At 57.8% G+C, this 9,521-nt stretch overlaps 1 protein-coding gene across 1 annotated transcript in view; it reads left to right on the top strand.

Annotated features, from left to right (window-relative positions):
• LOC102767255 (LIM and SH3 domain protein 1) overlaps positions 1–9,521 on the top strand; it is a 43,419-nt gene that overhangs the window by 21,680 nt on the left and 12,218 nt on the right. The window contains exons 3-4 of the mRNA XM_006774291.2: positions 1,989–2,073; positions 8,065–8,172. Coding sequence (XP_006774354.1) covers positions 1,989–2,073; positions 8,065–8,172 — 193 coding nt within the window. The remainder of the gene's footprint in view (positions 1–1,988; positions 2,074–8,064; positions 8,173–9,521) is intronic.

A 9,521-nucleotide genomic window follows, 5' to 3' on the forward strand; every position in this document is an offset into this window, starting at 1 on the left:
GAAGGGTGCTCCTCAGCTGGGGGTGGCCCTGGTTTCGTGGAACTGAGCCAAGCCCGGGGACTGGCCCCACAGCCGTGGCCCCACATTCATCCGCAGGCCATGCCAGCTGCAGGCACCTGTGTTTACTCTTCAGTCTCCTCTCTTTCCTCCCTCTGCTGGGGCAGCTGCGGGCCTGGGCTGACCTGGGAGGTAGGAGCCGGGGGGGCTAGGGGTTGGGACACAGCTAGACTGACTTAGGTCCAAGATGGTGAAACGAGCCCAGAGGGAACAGGGACTTGCCAGTCCACCCAGCGAGCCCGTGGCAGGGCCAGAGTCCAGCACCGTGCCCCATCCCCTTGGTCCCCCTCCAGACTCCAAGCCCTGCTCTTCACTGAGGGAAGTCACGTGCTCACCAGTAGCTCTGGTTCGGGGTGGGGCGGGTTTGGTGAGGACACAGAGACCGGAGGGCTGCTCACGTCCAGCTCTAGGGTGTGTCAGCGACTGGGGTGGCACGTGCCTGGAAGGGGGGAATCCTCCTGACCCGGGACCTGCCGGGAGTCACAGCTGTGGTGGGGTGTGGTCACCCAGGGCTGAAAATGGCCGGATCTCAGCTTCTGCTGAGAGAAGCCACCCGCCATTCCCTGAAATCGTTGGGGCCCATGCCAATGCCAACGGTTTCACGTTCCAGCACGTGTACACGCACCACAGCGACTCAGGACCGCCTCCCCTTCGGCTGGTGGGCTGGGGACTGGGTGCTGCCCTCGTGGGATGTAGGAGACCCGAGTGCTGGTCCCGGCCCAGCTTCAATGCTTGGTCTGACGTTTGTTTATTCAACAAATATTTGTTGGATACCAGGTACTATTCTAGGAGCCTGGGTACGTCAATGACCAAAAGAGATAAAAAACCACCCCCTCACCTCATAGAGAAGCAGTGGAGAGAAGACAATAAACCGATGGGATAAATAAGTTAATTATAATGTCACCTAAGTGCTGAGTACTTGGTGCCAGTGCACTGTGTGCATGTGGGAAATGAGGGGTTGGGCCAGATGGTCTGAGAGGCCCCTGCAGATTGGCTGCAAGGGCTTCCCTGGCTCCTGCTCCCTCCACGCCAGCCCTTTCTGGGGGACAGGACTCTGGTCTGTCAGGTGCCTGGAGACCGAGGGTTTGGTTCAGGGTGCTGGGTCCGGGGGAGATTGTCTGGGTGCCAGGAGACCAGCCTTGTGCCTTGTGCCTTGGCCACATTTTTTAACCTTTCTCAGTTCAGTCATCTGTCGGAGGGGGACAGTAGGGTGCGTGTGAGAATTTGATGAACTAAGGCATGCATGCCTTTAGCACAGGGCAGACATGGGCCATGGGGGCAGTGTTATCTGTCGCCCAAGGTGGGGGGGGGTGGCCTCTTTTCTGGCATCAGGCTGATCTCTCACCTGTACTCCCTTAGGTTGGACCTTGTTGGCCCTGTGAAATACCACTCTGGATGTGTGCACTTTCTCTCACTGCCTCTTCCTTCTCCTTTTCCTCCTCCTCCTCCAGGAAGCCCCCCTGGATACACATGTCCCTTTCCCCTTCATTTCTGGCTCCATATCCCTCCTGACCTTTCTCTCCTTGGTTGGCCTCCATTTCTGGTTTTAGCTGAAAGCTTTGTCCTGACCCCATCCTCATCTCCGCCCCCTTCTGGCCCAATACCCTTGACCTCCCTGGTCGGTAGACTCCTAAGGCATGGATTATCCCCAAAGAAGGGTGATCTGCCACCCTCAGGGTGTCCCTATGGCCTCCCTTTGGCTCAGGTTAGCTCTCCATGGCCCGCCGGCCACTCAAGCCATTTGTGTCTCCCAGTTCAGCTCAGGCTGAGTCTGAGCGACCCTTGCCTCCCTCTCTGTGGCTGGTGGACACTGGTCCTGCTCCGGGGGCAGGGGCAAGACCTGCCCACGGGAGAGCGTCAGGGGTCTGTGAGAAGCCCAGAGCTTCCTGCCCTTTCCCCAGAGTGACCTCCGCTTCTTTTCTGTCCTGCAGACACTACCCCAAGCAGTCCTTCACTATGGTGGCTGACACCCCTGAAAATCTCCGCCTCAAGCAACAGAGCGAGCTCCAGAGTCAGGTGAGGGGCGGGCTGGTGCGGGGGCCAGGCGGGGAGGGAGGGCTGTCGTAACCTCTGCATTTGGCAAGGGCTCCTTCCCCCTGGGGTTACTCAGCAAGGCCCAGCTGCTGAAATCCTGGCACTTCCTGGGTCTCCCTGCCCCCAACCCTGTACCCAGTTACTTCATATTTCCTGACTTGATCAAAGGAGGGGAGAGCATGCCCCCCTTCTTCCTTCCCTAAAGTGGGTTGGAGAGGTGTCGGTGTCTGACTCTTTCTGCTCTGGGGAATTTCACGTGGGGCCCCCGAAGCTCCTCCCCACTCACCCCCCCTCCCACCCTCAAAGGAGGAACTCACCTCTCTAGGCTCATGCGGGTCTGAGGTTACCAGCCCAGCCTCTGTAGCCATGTCCTGAGGATCCTCTCTCATCATTCATGTTTCTGTCTCTCTCCCTCTCCCTTCCTCTCTGAAATCAATAACAATATATTAAAAAGAAAAAAAAGGAGAGAGGCAGTCAGAGCCCTGAGGAACCGGGAGGAAGAGGTGTGGGCGGGGAGCGGGGAAAGGTGCCGGTCCAGAGGTGAGGGTGTATGTGCACACCCTCAGGTGGAGGCAGGGGAGACACCCACGGCCAGACTCTCAGGAGGAGAAATTCAAACCGCACTAATTCCCCAGCCTTTGTTGGTCTCACAAAAAGCTTGGCTTCAGGTCTTTTTTTGTCCCTGGAATCCAATCCCTGAGGGGAACCCCCTGCTCCCCAGAGGCCCTCCTGAGTCATCTGGGTTCCAGGCCTCCTGACACTCGGGTAGGCTGGGGCAGTCATGAGAATGGCCTTGACCTCCTCTAATCCTCACAACCAGCTGATAGAGGGCCTCTTGCTGTCCCCATTGTACAGATGGGAACACTGAGGTTTGGAGAGGCCATGCTACTTGCCCAGATGCAGATTTCAAGCCCTTTGCTCAGAGCAGTTCCGCAGCCTGCCGTGGCCCCCCAGTCCCATGCTCTCAACCCGCAGGATGCACCGGAAGGGACCGGGGCCTTGATAGAATGCACCCAAGGGGCTGGATGGGGCCCAGGAATCTGTGTTTTGACCGCCCTGATGATTGCGGTGAAAGCTGTTAGTCTCACAGACAGAATTTGAGAGGCTTAGAGCTGGGCTGGGGATCAGGTGGAGCTGAGGGACCTGAGCTCACCCTCTTTCTGCTGTGACGGGCGGGCGGGAGCCCTGGGCGTCAGGGCTTGGCATTGGGGGCATAGCTCTAACCTCCTGTAGCTGGGCTCCTGAGGGGCTGGGGCTGTGGCTGGGTAGCAGAGGGTGGAGGCAGGACCTGCCCTCTACGCAGGCCCCTCCCCTCCCCCAGCTGTGTGGTGGGAGCTGGCTGCTTGCCTCCCCTGGTAAAATGGGGACAGCTAACCCCAGTTGCCTACAGGTGGGGGCTGGGCCTGCTGCTCTGAGGCTTGGAAGGGCTGAGCTGGCCTGGCTGGGGGTGGTGACAGGTCTGTTCCTGTGGCCGCTGTGGGGGCAGGGCCTGCTCTAGCCGCCTGTGGCTGGCGGGAAGGGAAGTGGGAGCCTCCTCTGCCTACCCTGCCCCACCCGCCCAGGGCATCAGCTGGGCTCTCTCCAGGGCCCCTTCCTGGGCTGGCACCCGTGTGTCTCAGCCCTTCTCAGTCTCCGGGAAGCTGCCTGTGCTATTTCAGCTTGGTTTTCCCGTCTCCAGATGGGTTCCCCGAATGGTTCTTCGGGTGTCTGGGGCACCTGGAGCCTTCCCGCGGGGTGGTCCAGACCCGGCTAGGCTGAGGCAGGAACTGGCAGCTCTCCCAACCCCCACCCCAGGCTGAAGGGAGGCAACAGCTTTGGGGTGGGGCTGAGCCAGGGATGTCTCTGTAGCCCCTGAGCCCAGGCAGAAGTGCAAAGAGAAGGTCTCTCCTTTTCCCTCTCAATGTCATACCTCCAGGACTTGCCCAGGGGGACAGGAGAGCCCCAGGCCTGCCCTGGAGCAGGGTCCCTACTCCCTTCTGTTGGATCCAGTGACCTCAGATGGCATATCTGTGTCCTGAGCCGATGGCCAGAGGTGACATCCTGGATGTCCCACTATTAGCTACTGTGACCCTGGGCAAGTTATTTCAAGTCTCCCAGCCTGAGTGCCTTACCTGAAAAATGAGGATTCCCTATAGGTAGTCTCTCTCCAAAGGTTGCTGTGAGGATGTTAGTATACAGCAGGCAGTGGGAACAGTTCTGGTATACAGTCAGCACTCAATAGCTGTTTGCATTCCTATTGTCCTGGGAAGGAGAGGGAAGGGAACTTGGGCATGATGCATCTGAGGCACGGACAGGGACCTGCTGCCCGCGTCCAGCACCGGCCTTTCGCATCAGGTGCCCCCTTCTGTGTGTGTCGAATTTCAAACCTGACTTCTTTTTTTGTTAGAGGGGAGTGGGCTACATAGTGCGTGTGCCCAGCAGGTAGTAGGCACAAAATCAGTGGTAAAATTGTTGGTATTGTATTTTTTTCTTTCTTTTATTTTTTTTAATGTATTTTATTGATTTTTTACAGAGAGCAAGGGAGAGGGATAGAGAGTTAGAAACATCGATGAGAGAGAAACATCGATCAGCTGCTTCTTTGCACACCCCCCACTGGGGGTGTGCCTGCAACCAAGGTACATGCCCTTGACTGGAATCGAACCTAGGACCCTTCAGTCCACAGGCCGACGCTCTATCCACTGAGCCAAACCAGTCAGGGCTATTTTTTTCAATGAATTGTTAAAAAAAATATTTTACTGATTTTTTTACAGAGAGGAAGGGAGAGGGATAGAGAGTTAGAAACATCGATAGGAGAGAAACATTGATCAGCTGCCTTCTGCACACCCCCTAATGGGGATGTGCCCGCAACCAAGGTACATGCCTTTGACTGGAATCGAACCTGGGACCCTTGAGTCCGCAGGCCGACGCTCTATCCCCTGAGCCAAACCGGTCAGGGCTTCAATGAATTTTTTAAAGTCCCGATCTTTCCTCTTACGTTGGGTCAGTAAGGCAGTTATTTTCCAAACTGTGCTGCATGTTTGGAAAGTTTGTGTCTCCATTCAACTCATTCATCATTTACTCGATAGATCTCCTTGGTACCTACTGTTTGTGGGGATAGTGATGAGCAAGGTAGACCCTGGGAGAAGACTGAACACATCCTCATAAAAAGCAGAGTTGCAGGGGTGGTGGTTGCCTGGTCTTGAGGAGCCTCCTGGCCCTGCCTTGGGGGTTTCCAGGACGAGGCCCAGGCGCCTCTCAGGCCGAGAGTCGTCCAGTCACAGCACTGAGTCTCCGACCAACAGCTGGGCTGAGTGAGCTCGGGCAGATCCCTTCCCCAGAGACCCTCATCGCATCCTGGTGAGCCGTCCCAGCTGCGGGGAGCACTCCTGAGTGGGTGACAGGAGCCCTGAGGAGGGACTCCAGGCAGGGCCCCCCCTACCCCCCCCCCGCACTCCTGGCTCCTCGCTCTTTACCTGTCACTCACTCCAACACCTAACAGCCTTTCAGAGAACCTTCCCTACCTCCATTCTCCGTAGTTAAGGCCACAGGTACTTAAAAATGGTCACAAATTCCAGAGCACGGAGGGCTTTTAGGGATCAGCTAACTGGTCTCTTGAGAGGGGGGCTGACTTGTTTAGGGACACGCAGCTCTGAGCCCGGGCCTCTGCCTTTTCTCAGCGCGGACTCCATCCCACCCCTGCCCTCGCGGGACCCCCTGGGCCAGGAGTGAATGAATTACCCTCCCCAGCAGGGGAACTCATGGGAACCCGCTGATGTCACCACCGTGTCGCCATGGCAATTATTCCCCTGGATTAGGGCCTGGCCCTCGCCAGGCCAGGAAGTAGAGGAAGGGGCGGGGAACTGGCATTTGTTCAGCACTTCGGCGTTGACAAAGCACTTTCACAACTGCCCTTATCAGAGTGTGGTGAGCCCGGCCGCCTGCTCCACAATGTGTTAGCTGCTGTAGAGCAACTGTCCATCATCTGCACCATTGATCGGGACGGGTGGTATGATTGTCCCCTTTCACAGATTTGTAAACCGAGGCCCAAAGGTCACATCATTTGTCCAAGGTCACTTGGCAGATGGAGACTGAGCCGGTGCTGGTACCAGCTCGCTCTGGCACTTTGCCTTGGGGATAGGAAGCCCCCCTCCCCGTGATCCCTGTGACAACCCTTTACAGGTGAGGAAAGCGAGTCAGAGGCCTTGCATTCGGGGCTTCCGTATCCAGAGCTGCATTTTTCTGGCTCTCAGTGCCTTACCTGCCCTGCTGCCCGCCTCTCACAGGGTCTCCGCTCCCCACCCCAACTAAGAGGCACCACGCTGGCCCAGGTCTTCCCGATGGGCTGAGGCCAGGCAGTTCTGGGCCCATGGGTGGGTTGGTAGCTTTATCATTGTTAATTTTTCTGTCCAGGCCTTTGTTTTCAGTCTGGAGCGAAACAAAGGAATTTCTAGAACCTTTTAGGAAGAAGCCTGTGGACGGATGAGCTGGGCGCTCGGGGACAAACGAGGACGCCTGACCTGGGGGGGTGGGGGGAGCAGGGAGCAGAGGAACTGACAGGTGTGGCCGTGGCTGCAGACGTGTGTGGCCGGTAGGGTCATAGTGCAGCTCGGCACCGTGGCCAGATGATTCCATGCCGGGAGCTGCCTGGGCTCGTCATCCTGGAAACGGCCAGGGTCCTGGGCCTCATGTCCTGGGCTGACCCTCTAGGACGGGGCAGCCCCCGTGGAGGAAATCCAGGCAGCTGGTGGGTTGGGGACAGCTGGCTGCCGAGGTGCACAGGGAAGTCCCTGGAAGCCAGGGAGCAGTTCTCCGCCTCATGGGCATTTTCAGCCTCCATTCTGCTCTTTACACCCCCGGGGAGGACAAGAGAATCATTATTTCTTTCCCTTGAGTGTTTGGGAAGTCCTTTCTGCTGTCTGACTTGAGTCCCTCTCTAGGAGGATCCATGGGATTCCCAAGAGAGGAGGGCAGTGGTGGGGTGGCGTGGCGCCCTGTTGTGAAGTGCTGTCTGTCCCCCAACAACTTCATCCTTTCCTGTGGCGCTGACCTCAGAAGCCGGCTCCAGGAAGCCGCCAGAGCCCGTCAAAGGCTCATTGATCGAGTCTTCCGAGCGGCTGTCTCCCTGCCCTCCTCTCTGGGCACCAACTTTGTCCCTGGGCACAGCCCTCACTTAACTGGTCACTCAGAAATGCCCCTGGGCTCTCGACCTCGAAGGGCAGGGCCACATCCGGGCGCGGGTGAGGGCTGGGGCAGGCGGTGGAGCTCTGGGAAGAGCCTTCTTCCGATAGCTGTGTGGGAGGATGGGTGGGCGGGAAGGGTCAGGAGTCGGGCAGAGGAGGCTTTGCATTTTGGTGGCTCTGGACTTTTGCTGCTAAGCTGTGTGACCTTGGGCATGGACCCTGTGTCTCTGTGGCTCGGTTTCCTTACTTAAAATGGAGTTAATAGCCCTGGCTAGTGTTTCTCAGGGGTTAGAGCATGCACGGAAGGGTCGTGGTTCGAATCCTGGTCAAGGGCATGTACCTGGGTTGCAGGTTCGATCCCCAGCCCCCGTTGGGGCGTGTGCGGTAGGCAACCAATTGATGTGTGTCTCTCACATCAATGTTTCTCTCTCTCTCTCCTCCCCTCCCTCCCATTCCTTCTCTCCCTTTGCTCTCTCAAAGTCAATGGAAAAAATATCCTCGGGTGAGGATTAACAACAACAAAAATGGAGCTAATAATAGTATATGGTAAGATTTAAACAAGGCAGTTGGTGTAAAAAGCACTTGGCACTCAGAATGCACTGAGTATGTGCTGATGGATTACCATCCTTATTTTAATATTTTTTAGTGAAGACTTCTGCTTTGAGTTGCGGGGGGGGGCGGCGGTGGATGTCACTACAGGGGGAGCTCTGGTTAGGATCTCCCTCTTAGCCGGTTGCTACCTCAGGTGGCCACAGGCGGGGCCTTTTCTGTCCCCCGGCTTGACCCCTGGCCCCTCTCCCGTCTGGTCCTCCAGGTGCGCTACAAGGAGGAGTTCGAGAAGAACAAGGGCAAGGGCTTCAGCGTGGTGGCGGACACACCCGAACTCCAGAGGATCAAGAAGACCCAGGACCAGATCAGTAACGTGAGCTGCCCTGCCCTGTGGGCCACACCGCCCGCCGCCCATCCTCGCCGGCTCCCCCTGCCAGGCTGGCGTGGGGCCCGTGGGCTTGAGCAGAGGGAAAGGAAGGGAAGGGTTTGGGGAACAGATACCTTTTCTTTGTACCCCAGACTCTCCCTCTGCCCACAGAGCAGAAATGGACTGTCCGTTGGGGAGGGTGCGGGGCGGCCTATGTTTAGCTCAGTCATGCCCCTCTCTGTGAGGTTCTGTGGGTTTTTTTCCTGGCTGGTGGGTGTTAGGGTCCAGAGTGGCTGTTTTGTCTGAGCACAAAGGTCAACACTTCAGAACTGGGTGGCAGGGAGGGGCGGGGCCAGCCTCCTGTCTGCCTTTGGGTGCTGACACTGCAGTCATTTCCGCCCTCCCTCAACTTCCTCCCCCACCGCGGCTCACTCTTCCTTCCTGTGTAAAAACCCCAGCCAGCCCGGCCCGCTGGCCCTGCACCCCTGGGCGCAGGATGGTCAGTAGGTGCTGGGGCCGGGGAGCAGGCCTCCGTTTCCTGCTTGGCCGAGCCGTAGACCTGCAGCCCGTGCGGCTTTGGGCTTGTGGGGAGGCTGTCCAGGGGGCTGTGGGCAGGTGGGGGTGGGACGCTGCTGCGAGCCTCAGCACGGGATCTGGGCTGCAGCCCTGTGCGTGGGGTGTTGGGCACGGAGCTGCAGGAAGTGCCCCGTCCGCCGGGCCAGGAGATCCTACAAATGAAGGACTGGGCAAGTGGCCGTCTTCATGTCTGGAACGGGAAGGGGTTGGTGCGTTGCCCGGTGTCACTCTGGGCCGAGGGACTGGAGATAGAGGCTGTGGGGGGCCTGGGTTTCAGGTGGCCCAGCTGGCACCTACCTCTGGGCTCCCCATCCCTCTCCCCGCCCTTAGAGCTTGGCTGGGCTCCAACAGTGGCTCAGGTGGCTGTCAGGAGCCAGGGCCCACGCCTCCAGGAACAGCCGTGCCCAAGACCATGGCTTTCAAACGTTGACTGCAAACTACCGTCTGGAATACATTCCACGCCGGGACCCCTACCCCAAACCAGCTGCTTATTTATTTAGAGGGGAGACAGAATCGAAACTTTCATCAAAGAGTCCTTACTACCGGAGGACATTCAGATATTGTCTGTTGTATTTTGTAAAGATGCTCGATGCAGACTTCACTGAATGGGTTTCGCAACTTGGTTGTTGACCTGCAACCTGCAGTTCGAGGCTTGGGGAAAAGGGGGGCTGCCTTTCGGCTGGGAAGGCGAGCCTCACGGGGCTTGAATCCCACGCCCTCCCCCCAAAAAAGTCTGTCTCAGTTGCTGCTCTGCAAGTCAGGGCCTGGCCAGAGGGAAA

Source organism: Myotis davidii, unplaced genomic scaffold, assembly GCF_000327345.1.
Source record: "Myotis davidii unplaced genomic scaffold, ASM32734v1 scaffold327, whole genome shotgun sequence".
Classification (NCBI taxonomy): Eukaryota; Metazoa; Chordata; class Mammalia; order Chiroptera; family Vespertilionidae; genus Myotis; species Myotis davidii.